At 42.7% G+C, this 17,895-nt stretch overlaps 1 protein-coding gene across 3 annotated transcripts in view; it reads right to left on the bottom strand.

The window, feature by feature from the left end:
• The window catches only part of MCTP2 (multiple C2 and transmembrane domain containing 2), a 117,379-nt gene that overhangs the window by 51,588 nt on the left and 47,896 nt on the right, over positions 1-17,895 (bottom strand). For all 3 annotated transcript variants that reach the window (XR_014519050.1, XM_083475037.1, XM_083475038.1), the window contains exons 9-16: positions 17,052-17,216; positions 15,923-16,053; positions 10,876-11,062; positions 9,188-9,281; positions 5,930-6,032; positions 5,151-5,253; positions 496-597; positions 159-233 (exon numbers count right to left, since the gene is read on the bottom strand). Coding sequence is in view for 2 of the 3 variants with exons in the window: in XM_083475037.1 (XP_083331163.1) it covers positions 159-233; positions 496-597; positions 5,151-5,253; positions 5,930-6,032; positions 9,188-9,281; positions 10,876-11,062; positions 15,923-16,053; positions 17,052-17,216 (960 nt within the window). In the remaining variant the exon portion in view is untranslated. The remainder of the gene's footprint in view (positions 1-158; positions 234-495; positions 598-5,150; positions 5,254-5,929; positions 6,033-9,187; positions 9,282-10,875; positions 11,063-15,922; positions 16,054-17,051; positions 17,217-17,895) is intronic.

The raw sequence follows: 17,895 nt of genomic DNA, 5'->3' as shown, positions 1-17,895 counted from the left end.
TCTGAAACAAACTAAAGAGTTCCAATTTGGAACTCTCCTTATGTTTAAAACAAAACCTTCATGTTCTGTGGCCACAAACTATTGTTCCTTATGTACAAAATTTAGTTAAAACCACAACAAAAAAGACAAAGACAATCCCAGCTGAGAGACAAACATACCTTCTTTGAAAACTTGCGGTTGTCTTCCAGAAACCGCCTTTCGCGTGGAAAAAAGGTTCTGATACTGGCTTTTACCTTTGAAAGAATATAAATAATTGCATGACTTTGGTGTTTATGTTCAGATGCTCCATCTTGGTTTGGTACTTCAGCAACCAACTCTTTTAACCCATCCAGACTTGTGAAGATTAATAGATCTCCTAGCACCAAACTCCCCTAACCATTTTATCCAGACAACAAGCCTGCGAGGTGGGCCGGCTCATTGGCAGAGTATCTGCTCTGTAAGGCAGCTCCCTATGTTCCTAGGAAAAGGGCGATTCTCTGAAGCCATTCGACTTACAGGATTAAATAGAACATCCAGCTCCAAGTAGATGACACCTTTTGAGGGAAGTTCCAGGTCTTTGTTCTTCAGTGTGTAGCAACTTTGCTCACCATTTCTAATCTGCAAATTGAAAGAAATAAAAAATAATAATGAGAAAAAGATAAGAATCTCAACTGAATATCACTGAGTGCGCTTCAGTTTTCACAGCAATGCTATAGGGTCCACGCTGGAGAGACGGTGCTTTTGTTTTATACGCAAGCAGAGCATGAGCAGAGGCAAAGAGATTCCCATAGAGCATCCTGCATGAGCATCCTTCATCCTAAGGTGCTATGCCAGCATCCAACTCATAAGCCTCTGAGTGCTGCTCATCACCACAATGGGGTGAATGCTGGCTGAGAGAAGAGGGAAAGTCCAATTCCTATTTAATAAACAGATTAAATGCCAGCTTTGGGGCTTCTGCACCTCATTCTGCTACAGGCATCAATTCAACGGCTAAAGAGTACTCTGCTTGAATTTCTCTTAAACTGGAGAGATCATGCCCTAAATGGCTAAGAAAACAAAAGCAGAGATTTAAAATATCAGGGTCCAGCTTCACATTAGGGGTATTATTCTTTACTGAAGCAAGTCTAAAACGTAACACAGAGCCAACAAGCAAAACACACTCCAGAACCCCACTAGCCAGTAGGGAATCATTTGCTCCAGTTATTTACAACTTTAAATAGTTATTTTCCTTCCAAATAGCAATAGGCTGTTTGGCCGGACAACTGATGAAGCAAAGTTACTACCAAAAAACCCATAAATTCAATGATGAATTTAGGAAAGCCACCATCTCTCAGTCTCCGAACACCCTACCTCTGCAATACTGAAACCATCCTTGCAAGATTGCTGTAGATACGGAATGTGAAGCATGTGGAATATTTAAAATGCTGAAGACCACGGTACAATACCTTCCAACTGTTTCTGATACAAAACCAGAAAATGTGTCTTCCAGGACGCACTCCCAGGCTTGTGCACCTTGCTCTGGCCCCCCAAAAGCACTTTTGGGGAGCCAGATATTATGTGGTGTCCAGAAACATGCAGTTCTGGGTGCTATGCATGATCGCAGCCCCTTTTTCGGGATGAAAACAAGGTGCGAGAGAGAGCGTGAGATTGTGATGGACAAAATGGCCGCTGAGATCTCATACGAAGAAACAGGATGTCTTATTTTCTCCCCACAGAAGTTGGAAAGTATACACTGTGTTGAGACTTCCAAGCTCCATCGAATGCCATGGCCTATGGTCCTAGAAGATATCAAATATCAGCCAACTATATGCCTGATTTCCCAAGGGAGTCTCACTTGGAGCCTACGTTACATATCTTTAGTTGCCAGGAAAGAAACAGTGAGTCTTGTTAGGAGGCTTCTATTCCCTCACAGAGCTACAATTCCCAAAGTTCCCCATGAAGAGGGATTGATAGTTCAGCTACTCTGGAAATTGTAGCTCTCTGAGGGGTGCAGGTAGGCCTTTTTTCCCCACCTGGAACTCACCACAACCTCTCAGGTGGGCGCCATTGCCATTCTAAAAGAACGAAGGAGGTATTCAGTGGTGAGAAGGGCATCATAGCCCTTTAAATGTATGGTGTGAATGTGGCCAAAGAAACTAGACGAAATAGTTTGGAATTTTCTCACATCGCAGACACACAGAGAGAGACTTCTCCTCCCCTCCCGCTGCCTCCTCTTGCCTGCCTTGTTATGCAAATCCTGAGGGACACTTGACAAATGTCTATAAAATCAAGGAGGGGGGGTGGAATCAGAATCTAACATCTTCTCTCTGTCATCTCACACAGCCGGCTGCCTCTCGCATAGACCATTTGGCAGGCGCCTGCTCTCCAGGAGACCAGCTGCTCACACCGCTCCTGTCCAGTAACATCAGGGATACGAGGACTCAGGGAGAAATTAACAGAGTCATCAAAAATTGAATAAAAGATGTTAAGGAGTTGTTCCTTCCCTGTAAACATCAAACAGCCCGTCACATGATGCAGGCCGTTAAAAAAAAAAAAAAGTCTGAGCAAGCATTGAGCAGCTATAGCCTTTACAGAACAGGCTTAATGCAGTCCCAAAGTCAAGGACATTGTGAAAGAGGGGGCGATGGTGCTGTGTTCAAGGTCGAAAGAGAAATATGAAGCTTGGAAGTGATAAAACTACCATTCTAATCTAAAAAATTAAGGCTTGCATCCAACCAAGGTACTATACGTATTGTTGAGGAAACCCCAATCTCCATACAGCAAGAGACTTCAAGGGTACCTGTGCTTACCCAGGGTTCAATTTTCCTGGAATGAAGGCCAATAGAGACTGTATCTATAGGACATATGGTTTTATTTACACATATATACAATCCGAGCATAGGATGGGGGGGCAGCATTTACACCCCGGCAGATTTTGCTTTCCCACTGGGGTGAAGCCTTAAGTCACAGCTTTGAGCATCAGCCAAAACTCTCTCACACAGACCCCCCTTAGTGTATTGTTCTCCATTCTAGGATGATGCAGCCTCCAGCCAGGTAAGGTAGGGGAAAGTCCATCCGTTTGTCTCTATGGCAACAGGACAACCTCTTCAGATATGCAAGTGATAGTACTTAACTGGCCAGCTAAGGCCATTATCTTTCAAAGCAACTAGTCTGACCAGTTCAGCATGTTTCCACTTATAGATTCTAACCTCATATACAGAGGATCACAGATTTCAAAGGGACTCAAGGGTATCAACGAGATGGACCCTCTCAAACCTATAACATTATAAGGCAGTATCATAACACTTTAAACAGTCGTGGTTTCCACCCAAAGAATCTTGGAAACTGTAGTTTGATGAGAGTGCAGAATATTGTTAAGAGACTCCTATTCCCCCAATAGAGCTACAATTCCCAGAGTTCCCTGGGAAGATGGATTTACTGTTAAAGCACTCTGGTAATGCCAAATGCCAAAGGCCCACCCCACCCCAAAAATACCCCTTGGCATCCCACCATAAGCACCATCAAAGATAGGCAAGGCTAACTGCTGACCTAGCCTTTGCGTGTTCAGACACAGAAACCTCCCCCCTAAATAAATTCAAACTTGACTCAAATTTTTGGTTTGGTTTTTGGCAGAATTTAGGCCACAACTTTTTTGATTACAGAAAATCACTGGTTGCATAGGCTCTGCTTCGACTAGCTCCCTGCCATGCAGGTAGCGCTGATCCAGGGCTCCACCATAGGTCAGCCAAGGGTGAACACCTGGATAAGCACAAAGCCGGGAATGGGCTAACTCTGCCACCCAAATGTCCCCCTGGACTCGGCATGGGCACAAGCCCCTCTCAGGGGTTGACCAAACCATCAAGTCCCTGGATTCCTTTAAAGGAATACCCTTCACATAGGGATGGTAAGAGCATTCTCCAATCCCTATCACCTGAACCACAGCCTATCCGCAAACTTACAAGTTGTGACGATTTGCTACACAGCAGGCGAAACCCAAATGGCAACAGCCAATCAGCCAAGCGGGGGAAATTACTGATGTGCCCCTGTCCCAATGACAGACAACACACGACAGCATAGCATGGTCAAGCGCAAGCCCTAAAAGTTGGGAGAGGTGGGCGGGTGTTCCAATGCATGAGCCAAAAGAGGAAGCTCTGGGTCATGTGCATGGGCATAAATAGGTCCCTCAAACCGTTTGGACTGCATCCCATTGGCCAGATTGCACCCAGCTTCGAGGGACCTACCAATCAGGTGTTGTGGCTGACCAATCGTACCTACCCACAACACATGGTGTTGGTTTTCCAGGTCTCACCGCAATACATGCCCTCTTTAAGGGAGGACCCGATTTGTGGAACTGAATGCACATCTGTCATGCAAAATGCCAGGAAAGGGAAGGTGCCTTCAGAGGCATAGCGTGGGCGGGGTGAGGGAGGGGACATTGCCCCAGACACAGTTTCTTCAAGGGCTTATTTTGCTCCTCACACTGCCCCCACCAACCCCACACTGCTTTGCGAGTCTGATTGCACACCCCAGCTTCGCAAAGCAGCATGGAGCTGGGAGGGCATCAGGAGGACACAACAGACACGCACCCTTCCAATCAGTCGAATCCAGAATGATTGGGAAATGCCTGCCTGTCCTGCTGTGTCCTCCTCATATTGCCCTCCATACCCTGCTCCCCCCTCCCCCAGCACAGCTGTGCCCACCTGCCCTGGGCACCATGAGAACATGTTCCACCACTGGGTACCCTAACAATGAAAGGGAAGAACACTCATGACTTCTCTTTAAATATTATGTCCGTTTTCACTCATAAATTGGCAACAACAGGCACCTAAGAGAGTTCTGAAACCACCTGGAGAAAAAATATGTAGCAACTCATTTGGTACTAACTCACCTGGAGTACAAAAAAAGAAAGGGAAGAAAGAAGAGATAGCATAATATTATATTCCGAAGGGAAATCAAGCTGATGAGCCAATGTTATCTCCGTTCTCTTTCTCTCAATTAATCACAGAATTTGACTGAAAGGCTACCCCACTTGCAACATAAAGGACCATCATAAATACTGACTGAAGCTTACGAATCACAAAGAATTTTTTTCTTTTCAGCACAGTTCCTACATGCAACAGGCTTAGGTAGCCATATCCCACTGAAACCATCAAGGCAGGAGCGATAACGCAGAGCCAAAGAGAAAAACTTACAGACAGTAAAGGGATCGCAACTTTGCCCAGGAAATCTGGAGGCTTATCTCCATCTTCATCAAACACCGTCACTTCTAGAACATCGTGGATGTCTTTAACGGGGCTGGTGAGATTCACAGATACAAAGGAATGACAAAAGTCAAGATCTAAACGAACGTAATGTATGTCTGTGTAAGAATTTAAAAGTTCACAAAAAAGAAGGCTATGGCAAGAGGCCAATAGGACATACAATAATAACCAAAATACCTTATGTGCTTTACAACATTGCAATTCAAATACAGTGTGCTATGTCACATAAATAATTTCTAAAACTTAAGAGGTGTATCTTTTCAGGAACCACTGTATTCCTGTAATGGTAATTTGTCTTAATTTGTTTGATATTCTGAGTTTTGAATTACTGTAGCACACCCCAAGCCCTGCTGGTTAAAGGTGGATAATAGATGAAGGAGGGTTGCAAAAGACGTATTTTGAAAAAATGCATTTCGACTTAAACATTTTGACATCAGTGGCATCTAAGCTAAATAGCATCTTTCTTTGTATGGCCTCAGATAATTAATTCTAATAATATATTGTGCTGCTGCAAATTCTAGGAAAAAAATTATGCAGAACTCCTCTGCAATACAGAAATAGGCAAGCGTCAATGACTCTTGAATCAATGCTGATCTTAAATAGTCTTGATAAGTTCTGTGAACTAGTTTTAGCCCTGCTCTATGGAATCTTTCAATGAAGGCTAGCAAATAACTACCTTAAAATAAAGTTTCAGATGCAAATCCACTTACAATGTGAAGACCTGGTTCCATTCTGGATTAAGGTTTTTGTAAACAGTGTAACTCTTAAGTCTGCCATTCCCCAGCTCCAACACACAAAAGGGGTCACTTTTTCCTGGGAAGGTAAGCCAGATATATAATTTGTTAGTGCATTATTTGACCACTGAAGAAAAACTTGCCAGTTATCTTGGTAAACTGCTTGACGACACTTTTCCTCATTTCAGAGCTTCCAATATAGCCTTTTCAGTAATGCATTTTTTTGCTTGAGTTGCAGGAATCGCATATTAGAAAACCTTTCAACTATTGAAAAGTTCTACTCAGCTAGCAGAGGGCTATGTGAGGGCAACTGGAAAATGACTCTGCTGCAGGGAAATAAGTTATTGCAAAACAAGGCAAACAGCGCTGCGCAAATGGTATCCTTTCCTTGCAAAACTCGCTCATTTACCGCCCCAGCACGTTAAAGACGCAGCATTTTCCTTACAACAGTCTGCTCAAGGTTGTGCTGTCGCTATGTGAATTATTTCTGTACTTATTGAAATGTGGGGCGTTGTCGTTGCTGAAAAATGTTTTGCAACCATATAATTTTAAAACAGGGTTTATCATGTTTAAATTGTGTGTGACTGTTTCTATAAACCGAGTGGGGATCTATGTTAGATGAAAGGCAGCTTAGAAGTTGTGCAAACCAGTAGCAGCAGCTAAAATAAGTCTTAGGAACTCACACACAGGTCTAACTTTTAGAGCACTATGGCTGTAGGTTATGAGTGGGGAATCTTTATCAGCCTTAGGGGATGCATACCAGTGGTGGGTGGAGCCAGAGGCAAATATGGGTGGAGCAACAGGTGCGACTCTACTTTGTATAGTACACTCGTAGCTTGGAAGTCAAACGGAATCCATTCCAAAAGTCTGTTCGACTTCTAAAACATTAGAAAACCAAATCACAGCTTCTGATTGGCTGCAGGAAGTCCCTGCAGCCAATCAGAAGCCACAGAAGCCCTGTCGGACACTCAGCTTCCAAAAGAATGTCTGAAAACCAGAACACTCACTTCTGGGTTTGCGGCATTTGGGAGCCAAAACGTCTGAGTTCCAGGGCGTTCGGGATCCAAGGACAACTGTAGATTGCATTCTACTGTGACCTGAACATACTATATAAAAACGAAAATCTCTTCTGCAGAGAAACTGGAGGACAAAATTCAGCACAACAATATGTTCGCTTGCTTTCGTTCTGTGTTAATGTGTATATGAATCTTACTACACATACTAAAGCCAGTCTTTCCGTGACCCGTAAGACTGGGCCCTGGTTTACTGTATGGGGACCCCCTAAATTAGCTTTATTTGTTTTTATGTTTTCATACTGTTCTATTGATTGAAACCCATATTTGTTGTTTAGATGACTTGTTAGCATCCACCTGTCTCAGGAGACCATGGAGGAGTGTGCCTTTGCGGGTGAAGTCAACCTGATGGAAGGTTGCAGTGCCTGCTGTGGCTGTAGAGGTTGATATGGGAAAGACATGTTTTGCTGCAGTTGAGGCAGGTGAAGGTGTCCAGTTGTGTTGATGCAGGCGCACCATCACATTTCTTCTCTTGTTTTTACATTGTACACTGTTTGCAAGGCTTAACAATAATAATAATAATAATTTTTTATTTATACCCCGCCCTCCCCGGCCAGAGCTGGGCTCAGGGTGGCTAACGCCAGTAAAATTACAATAAAAACATAATAGGAATAGGAAAAGAAACAATTTTAAATACAGGTTAAAATACTATTTAAAATGCAGCCTCATTTAATAGTAGCACATAGATCAAAACCATAAGGGGGGAGAAACATAAGGGTCAGACCGAGTCCAAACCAAAGGTCAGGCGGAACAGCTCTGTCTTGCAGGCCCTGTGGAAAGATGTCAAGTCCCACAGGGCCCTAGTCTCTTGTGACACAGTGTTCCACCAAGCTGGGGCCAGTACTGAAAAGGCCCTGGCCCTAGTTGAGACCAATCTAACCACCTTGCGACTTGGGACCTCCAAAGTGTTGTCATTTGTGGACCTTAAGGTCCTTCGCGGGGCATACCAGGAGAGGCAGTCCCGTAGGTACGTGGGTCCTAGGCCGCATAGGGCTTTAAAGGTCAAAACCAGCACCTTAAATCTGACTCTGTACTCCACCGGGAGCCAGTGCAGTTGGTAAAGCACTGGATGAATGTGATCCCGTGGCAAGGACCATGTAAGGAGCCTCCCTGCAGCATTCTGCACCCGCTGGAGTTTCTGGATCAGCTTCAAGGGCAGCCCCACTTAGAGCGAGTTACAATAATCAAATTAGAGATTTGAAAAATGTTAAGCAGTTTAGAAAAGTTTGAAATACAGCATGATCACATCTTACAAGGGGGTTTGGTTCCAAGAGTTCTGCATATGCATGAAAATCACCTGTACCCAAACCTTGGAGCAACTCAATGGCTAGCAGGTGAGGGGAAGAGAGAGAGAATCCTTAGTAGTTTTACAGCCAATGCACCAAGGAAACCTTGAGAGCCAGTGTGGTGTAGTGGTTAAGAGTGGTAGACTCATAATCTGGTGAACCGGGTTCGCGTCTCCGCTCCTCCACATGCAGCTGCTGGGTGACCTTGGGCTAGTCACACTTCTCCGAAGTCTCTCAGCCTCACTCACCTCACAGAGTGTTTGTTGAGGGGGAGGAAGGGAAAGGAGATTGTTAGCCGCGTTGAGACTCCTTAGGGTAGTAATAAAGCGGAATATCAAATCCAAACTCTTCTTCTTCTTGCCCAGCAAGCAAGGTGGAGAGCTTAAAATCTATTTCCATGCTAGCATAGGTGCCAACTCCCTGGGGCCCTTGGTGCCAGAACTCCTACAAAATTCCCCATGAAGGAGCCAGGCACCCACAAATTTTGGTGCCAGTGCCATGCATAATAATGCATGGCATTGACAGCCCCAGGTACCCACAGTTGTGGGGCCAAGTTGGCACTCCTGCATGCCAGGTAACCCCCAAAGGAACCCAGAGCAAAAAGAGATTTTTGGATTTAACTTGCATGATTTCAGCCAGCCTGCCTTCAACCATGTATCTTTGAAATCACACAAGTTAAACACATGTAAGATGTGATCATGCTGTATAAATAAATATGAAAGACTCATACACTTTTAAAAAATGCCACTATCATATATGTATTCTCTTTGGTATTTTCTATTTTTCATAAGATAAAAAAGGGGTCAGCACTGGGAACTTCTACTATAACATGTTGGGGGATATAATCTAAAGTCTAGATCAGCAATATTTCATACCAGAAAAATCAGCAGCCAACAGATCAGCAGCTTTTAATACTTTGACTTGTAAAAATCCAATATCCTTTATGTTATGGAAAGAGTTCCTTATGCACTGCAATGAAAACATTGTCAGAAGAAGTTAAAATATTTTTAAACATTTATTTTATTTACACATTTGTATTATGCCTTTCTTAAAGAACAAATTCTATGCAAGGCCAAATAGTGATTTAGACAACAGCTCTGTAAGTAAACTATAAGAAATCATTTAATTATGATCTGCTCAAGGCTCTTCCTTGCCCTCCCAAATTCCCTGAACAATAAACGCATGACTAATTTATTTTCTGGTGATGACAACATTGCAGTTGAATATCTATAGCTGTTTTAAAATTGCATTCCTTCTATTTGCATAAAAATAAATGCCTGAAAAGCACAATAGCACAGAACGTTTTTAAAAAGAAAGCTGCCATTTTGAACTCCTCCTTGTATTGGAAAGGAAATTTCTGGATTGTTTTGTACCCTATATTTCACAGAACTCTAAATGTTTCTGGCATTTTCCCCAGCACCACATACAAGTGCAGAGAAAAATGCACGGCTGTCCCATGCTTGCTTGAGATGTTGAAGAATGGAATCTAAATGAATCCATAAATATGTTGTGTCCCAGGATGGCATAGGGAGTCAATCCAATTTCAAGAACCAGCTGTGTTCACTCTTACAATCCAGGGCATTTTCCTGGATTGCAGCAATGCAGGGGATGGTTGGGAGTATTTCATATTTGAATGTTTCCCCTAGTTGGATGTTATGTACTGAAGTTCTCACCCTGGGCCAGCAGAGGGATACGGTAGATAGTTATGCAAATAAGGGATTGAAAGTGACGTTGACTGATTGGATAGTTTTAGAAAATTGTTAAAGGTACGTTGTACTGGAGCTCTATATAAGCAGGCTTACTGAACCCTTCAGTTCAGTTCTGTTCTGGCCTGTGAATAAACAAGAGCTGTTTGAAGAATCGCTGTGTCGTCTGATATGTTCACACACAACTTAACATTGGAAGAAAAAAAAGGAAAGGAAAACTCCCTGCATATAATGAGAAGGCTATGCTTTCTACATTTCTGCCCCTCTTTTCCCCACAAGGAGGATGTATTTAAATCTAGTGACTTACCCTACTTAAGTGGCACAGGCTGCTCCTGTTCAGTGCTCTAGTGTGACAATGAGCGTCATGTGGCGCTTCAGATATTGTCAGACTGCAACTCCCATTATTATCCCATACCATTGGCCCTGCTGGCTCCAGCTGATGGGAACTGGAGTCGAATAACATTTGGATGGGAAAGTTTCCCCATTCTCATTCTGTAATTAAATAAACTTGATCTGATAGCCAATTGTCACATCGGAAGTGCAAAACAGAGCTGAAACAAATTTGGGGAAGATGGAGAAAGATCTGTCTCTCTCTCTCTCCTGCTCTGTAATAGTAAAGGAAATTACTGTTTTGAGAACTATCAAATGCAAACCACCCATATGGCTTGGGGCTAACTGTACAGACAATTGATTAAATCACACCAGCCATAATATTTAGTGTGAGATATATTTCATTCCCCCATTAACAGACATGTGATTAGGATCTGGGCTTTGACGTCATTTTCTGGTACAATTCCCTTCTACACACGCACACACTTGATTTTTCCTTAAGGAGAAATGGAGGCCTTCGAACTCACATAGCGCTGGAAAAGTTGTTTCCTCTCACTGGGGTCTCCCAGAGGGCAAACGCACAAATCAGAGATAGAAACTCCTGAGCAGGGAATGACAGAGATCACCATCAACAGGGACCCAGGCTGTTTATCCAAGGGCAATTCCAAATGGTTGGCTTGTTTTCCAGGGAGCGCACTAACATCAACTTTACACCTAAAAACAATAGAATCAAAAGGGGTTGGAATTAATGTGCAGCAGCCGTTTCAGAAAACATGCAGACTGTCTTACTAGTGCTGTGCTGAAATCCGTCCTCCAATTTCACACACACAAGTTTCCTTCATCTGCAGAAGAGTTTACGTACCAGTAAACATTTCTCCAGCCTCCCCAGTGGCCCATGCTTCCTGATCTGGGAAGCACTATGGGAGGAGTTATTTCACAATAGCACCACCCTAAGCTCTACATCTGAAGCAAAAGCACCCAGGGAGACTGCAGGATGAAAATCATTGGTGAGACGACTTTGCAGAATGAAAGAACAGACACTCTCAAACACCCCCTGGCCACTGCATTCAATGTTAGGGTGATTGATCTAAACATAATCTTGGGAGGGCTGAATGGATACTCTGCTGGAAAGTTAATTTCAATTCTGAACGTACCCCATCAAAGGAGGATTGTCGGGAGCAATAAGACCTTGACAAGTCAGTAGGTTAGATTCATTCATTTGGCTATTCTTCAATCCTTATTGGCAGATATATTCAAGCTCCTTCATCAGCCTTCAGCTGGCTGCCATCTTGGATCTGCCCCACAATGCATGGGCCAGGCACCTTGGCAACCACAAAAGGAAGGCGAATTGGGGAGGGAAACCCTGCACTCCACATGTGAGAATTTCACCAACATTTTCTCTCCCCTTTCATAATTCCTGAATTCCTGAATTGACAATTTCTTGTCAATTGATGCAAGAATAGTCGGGGAAATCACAGGATAAAACATCAGCACAGTACTATAGATTACTATACACCGCACCCATTATACAGTGGTACCTCAGATTAAGTACTTAATTCATTCTGGAGCGCCGTTCTTAACCTGAAACTGTTCTTAACCTGAGGTACCACTTTAGCGAATGCGGCCTCCTGCTGCTGCTGTGCCGCCGGAACACAATTCCTGTTCTCATCCTGAAGCAAAGTTCTAGACCCGAGGTACTATTTCTGGGTTAGCGGAGTCTGTAACCTGAAGCGTATGTAACCCAAGGTACCACTGTACACTTCTTGCAATGTGGACAGTTGTCTTTAAAGTGAGTTAGATCAAAAAAGCTCAGATAGTTGGGGGTTCCAGAGAAGGGTCTCCAACACCTTCTTCATTACACACACAAACAATTTTTAAAGATTTATGTTAGGGTAATATTCCAGTCAACATATGCATGTCCCCAAAGACCTGTTGGAATTATGTATATTAAGCAGAAAATATGCCCAGTTCCCTCTTTATGGGCAGATGATGTGCACATTCCTTGTGAGGCCGGATAATATCAACCACTCAACTTACATTACCCCTAATGTATATGTGTCTTACACTTTTTTGAAAAAAGTGGAGGGCAACAAAAACATTTAAGTATTTTTCAAGAATTGAGAAGGGAGGGACTTGCATCCTTGTAGCTGTGAAAAATCTTGGAGTGAAAGCATTAAAATACATTTTACTCGGAAATACATCGGGCAAACTTTTCAAGAAGCTCTGTAGATGAAAGTTATTATGGAAGACGTTAAGCAAATATTTGCATCTTCCAACTGAAAGGGACTCAAAGAGGAAGAGTTGCAGTGGGATTGAATTTCCAAACACAGGCAAAGATGGGAAGATTTTGGAACAGCCTTTCGGTGCTTAAGGCCTGTCGACAGGTTTTCATTTAAACAAAAACTTGTTTAGGTGTTTTCTTAATGGCCATTTAAAAAAAATCCTCAGAGGTTCCCTCCAGTTGGGTTCCTTCTGGGTAAATGGGGCACACATTACTCCAGTTTGATCCCTTTCCAGCTGTAGAACCACAGTGGCTGCCAGCCATCTGCTCTAAATTGCAGAGTCTACTTCTAAATAGCCAGTTTTGGAGAGAAAAGGTGGGCACACAAAACCTCTCCCTCTTTCCCCCCAAAACATTCAAGCTAACATCATTCCAGGTGGAAAAGACGGTGGCGTACAATAAAGGCTAAGCAATCCACTTGCAAGTCATTTGAAGCATTTGCTTTCGGTAAGTGCTTAAACCAAGGGAATGAAGCAACTCTGGCTTATGTCTTTGCAGAAGTGGTTGCCAGTTGCACAAGAAACTGAAAGTTTGCTCTTAAAAGGCTGCACTTGAGCATACTTGGGGAAGGTGCATAGTTCAGTGGTAGAACATCTGCTTAGCATGCAGAAGGTCCCCAGCTTCAATCCACAACCTTTTCAGGTAGGACTGGGAGCAAACCCTGTCTGAAACCTTGGAGAGCCCTGGCCAGCTGGAGAAGACTAGGTGGTCTGACTTGGGCTGCTCCCTATGTTTTGTTTCATCAGCAGAGACATGAAACCAAGTCTTCTTGGGCAACTAAATACTTCTTTCAATCACAAACAACAGGTGTGGAGAACTTGTAGACCTTTGGATGCTGATAGACCCCAACTTCCATCAGGTTGAACCAGTGTACACAATGGCCAGGGCTGATGGACATTAGAATGGATGGTCAGAGATTCCCCACCCCTGGAAAACCCCTGCAGGCTTATCAGTAATGGCTGGCAAACCTCCCAGGATGCCAATTATCTCATCAATACACTTCCTTCCCAATGAATGCTTTTCAAGGTGAGAGTGACACACCTTCCTCTTTGTTAGAACTGCATATTATGCAGATTGCCTCTTAATTCTATAAGTCATCTTGCCCGTGCTAGAGACAGGCAAATCTGTCAATTTCAGTTCCTCTCCGTTTCTCATTTTCCAAATCCTAAATGCAGCTTCCACATCTTCACGTCAATTTGCAATGTTTTAAAAAAGAAGTCCTCGTGAAAAATTCATCTGCATTTTAGTGCAAATTTCTCCTAACGTGCACATTTTTTTCTATGAAATTTTGCTCAATATGCACATTTGCAAAGCCGTTTCCTCTAATGTAATGCATTTTTGTACCTTTTAAAAAGCTGATATATCTATTTTCATACACAATTTACCCCGGTATCTGCATTTTTGCACACATGACTTTGCTGGAGAACAACATTTGAAAATTCAGATGAATGCAAATAAAATTAAAGATTTGGGTTTCAAAAAGTATAAATTGGGGAGCCTTGTCTTTTAAGGCAAACTGCTTCAGATTTCTCCAGCATCCCAACGCCTGATCTGCATGGCTGACATGCCACTAGAGGAGGTCTGAGGAGATGTAACATAGGGGACAACAACTCATACAGTAAACAGTTGTAGACATTACAGCAGAGTTACGAGTCCCTCGCCTTGGGGGAGACCATTTTGGAACCATCACTGCTGGGTTCTTTGCATTCCATCTGATGCTCACACGGTGGCAGGGGGAGATGCGAACGGATTGTAGCATTGCACTGAGATAAACTGCTGTGTAAACAATTAGACACACAAGCAATTAAACAGCTGGATTGCCACATTAAAACTCAATATGCGTTCGCATTTCTTAACTGAGTCTTTTCATACCACTGGATCGCATAAAGTTTAATCACTTATTTTTTAAGCGTGCAAATGTGTTTCGAGTGGGATCTGCTGTCCCGGTGCAGGTGGGAACTCTGTTGGCAATTCCTTAGCAAAACTGTACAGTCAAGTCTGGGCTGTGGTCTGAGTGATCCCAGATGGTTTGAATAGTTAGTGGCTGTACAAAAATCTTTCAGCCTTGGAGAAAAGCAGCATTTAACCCTGCTTTACCTGATGGTTTCAATCAGCAGGAATATATCAGATGCCACCAAACCTGACATTTCATCTCTCTCTCCCTTGTTTGTTTAAACTTTCATTTAAACTATTTAGTTGTTTATTATTATTACTATTACTATTACATTTATACTTATTAATACCCTGCCTTTTTCCCAGACAGGGACTCAAGGAAGCTTACAAATAAAATAGAAACAGCTAAAAGCATAGAAAAAACAATCATTTCAAAGTAATTAAACACTGATATTTTTAAAATGAGAGAAAGGGAGGGGGAGAGTAAGATATTAAAACATACAGATAATTAGAGTTTTTATTTTAACTTGACTTTACATAAATTTATTCCATACTCTTGTCTTACTGATGCCTAGAATCTTGTAAATGCTTTATAAAAAACATTTATGCTCATTTCACTATTGATTTGATTTCACGTGTGAGTCCCATAAAATATCTCCAAGTGACTGCACAGCAAACACATGGCCTAAAAATACAACTCCATATGTAAAAACAATTCCATATATGCAAATGCAAGTGGTACAGTTCACATTTTAATATGTGACATTTTAGTGTGTTTTTCATCTTTGTTGGAAGCCGCCCAGAGTGGCTGGGGAAACCCAGCCAGATGGGCGGGGTACAAATAATTAATAATAATAATAATAATAATAATAATAATAATAATAATATTCTAGAGTGACAAAGAAGCAGACAAAGGGAGAATGGGGCTATGCAGAAGCAGGCCTTATTCCCCATGGCTGGGCTCACTACAGATATACGCCTCTAAATAAGTGTAATCCCTTGCGGACTGCATGGTTGCAGACCAGTAGTAAAGCATTTGTTTCACAAGCAGAAGGTCCCAGGTTCAATCCCTGATATCTTCAGGTAGGGTTAGGGTTCAAATCCTTACTCAGCCATGAAGCTCACTGGGTGACCTTGGCCAGTCAACGCCTCTCAGCCTAACCTACCTCACAGGGTTGTTGTGGGGGGTTAAATGAGGAAGGGGGGAACCACATATGCCACCTTGAGCTTCTTGGAGGAAAAGGTGGGATAAAAACACAACAAATAAATAAATACACTGAGAGCGCGTGAACGAGTGAGCAAGAGAGATTATTCCACATTTTGTTCCCCACATCAACTTCATTCATATTCAAGGCTTTCACAAAACACATATTTAAAGAGAGAGATGAAAAAAAACTTACATTCCCAAAACTTCTTCGTGCTTTTTGTTATCCTTTCCCCAGATCTCAATCTCCAACACATCCTTCCTGTCAGAGAAGTAGTGAAAATCAAATTGTTCCCTCCACTGTGGATTTGCACTCTTACAAAGTGTCTAGAAAACATGCAGTTACAAGGTTTACTTTTCTTTCAAAAGGTTGTTGCTTTCGTTAAAACAAACAAATAAATAAAATTCAATCTGCCGAAACAAAAGGGGGAGGGGGGAAGAGAACACAAATACAATCTAAAACAATCAATATTTAGGGCATAAAACATTGGAGCAGGAAAGGGTCGACCCCGGAGGACAAATTGAACAGGTGTGCAAATGTAAAACACACCGAGAGGTAGCCATATTGAAGCAGGTACGATCAACTGTTGTGTGGCTCCTGAGGGAAAAGAGCCATAACTCAGTGGTAGAGCATCTGCTTAGCATGCAGACTTTACTCTACTACACATATTTGTAAAGGTAAAGGACCCCTGGACGGCTAAGTCCAGTCAAAGGTGACTATGGGGCTGTGGCGCTCATCTCGCTTTCAGGCCAAGGGAGCTGGCGTTTGTCCACAGACAGCTTTCCGGGTCATGTGGCCAGCATGACTTAAACCACTTACACATCATGTGACTAGAGAACTCCACTGCAAAAGTGCAAATTTTGAAGGAAGGCTTTGGTGTTTCAGTTTGCCTATTGTGTTGCAAAGTGCAAAACAGGTGGATTTGTCATTAAATGCCAACTGAGTCAAACTTCTCTCCCCCCGCCCAATCTGAGGATGTGTTATTTTGCGTTTAATCTTGATAATGGGGTGGCAAGGGCTAAACGCCCACTCTGCTCTAAAGAAGCTGGCAGCGCCCACAATACGAACACAGACACTGAGCTGCATTTCAGTTTAAAAAAAAATTACAGTTGAACATCCATGATTAGCTATCCAGAAAATGCTTCCTTTGGCCCTTTCATAGTTAGCTTCCCTTGCTGTGTGCTTACATTTCAGAATCAAGGTGTGCTAAATATCTAGTGGAATGAGGTTATTGGAGAAGCCACACACACAACGACCGCCACCAGCACCAGACGCTTAAGAGAAACAAACATCAGTGGTTAGTCCTTTCCATTAGCATGCTTACCTTGCTCTTGTATTTTTGCTCTCCCATTTTCAACAAAACAAATATCTGTGCCATGCCCCCTGCAGGGATGTGCTTCCCTTCTATTAAGGCAATGGTCACCGTCCCATTCCACAGCTGGCTCTTCCGCCAGGAATCTGTTAGCCTTAAGGATCGAATGACACTTGCCTGAAAAAAGGTGAGACGAGCACAATTCCATAAATTCCCCATGTATACATTGGGCATACATTGTTTTCTAAAAAAATAAGTATACATATGCAAACATATATCCAGTGCTTTTTTCTGGGGGTACGCATACCCCTTAACATTTTGTGAATCTAATGGGAGAAGAAACTAAATTTTTAAAAATTTTAGTTTCTTCTCTAGCACGGTGAATCGTCAGTTCCGTTGCTACCCCCGATGGCGGCTTCCTTTCCTTTCCCAGTGTTTCCTGAGTCTCAGGCGGAAACAAGAGTACCCCTAAACATTGTTTTTAGGGAAAAAACACTGCATATATCTATATCTATACACACACACACACACACACACACACACACAGGATCAGTTGAAGGGCTAGATGAATTAAGTAATTTTAGTTTAGACCAGGCTAAAGATCTAAGAGATTTTGCAGCCTGTTCTACATTAGAGCACTTCAAGTGTTTTAATTTCTGTGGTGATTAAGCAAGTTTCTTGATCATGCTTTCTTTCCCCCCTTATTGCCTCACCAAAGCAGTGCCCTCTCTGGATGGCCTTCATTGCATCCCATTGCATGGGAACGCTAGTGTCTAGAAAATCAATCTCCTTGAAATATTGTTCTAGTGATTTAAATAGGCACTCCTTGGACACTGCATCGGAGAGCAAACTTGGA

This window comes from Podarcis liolepis, assembly GCF_965112155.1.
Source record: "Podarcis liolepis genome assembly, chromosome: 14".
NCBI lineage: Eukaryota > Metazoa > Chordata > Lepidosauria > Squamata > Lacertidae > Podarcis > Podarcis liolepis.
Note: the sequence above shows the minus strand (reverse complement) of the source record. Positions and strands in the feature narration are given on the sequence as shown.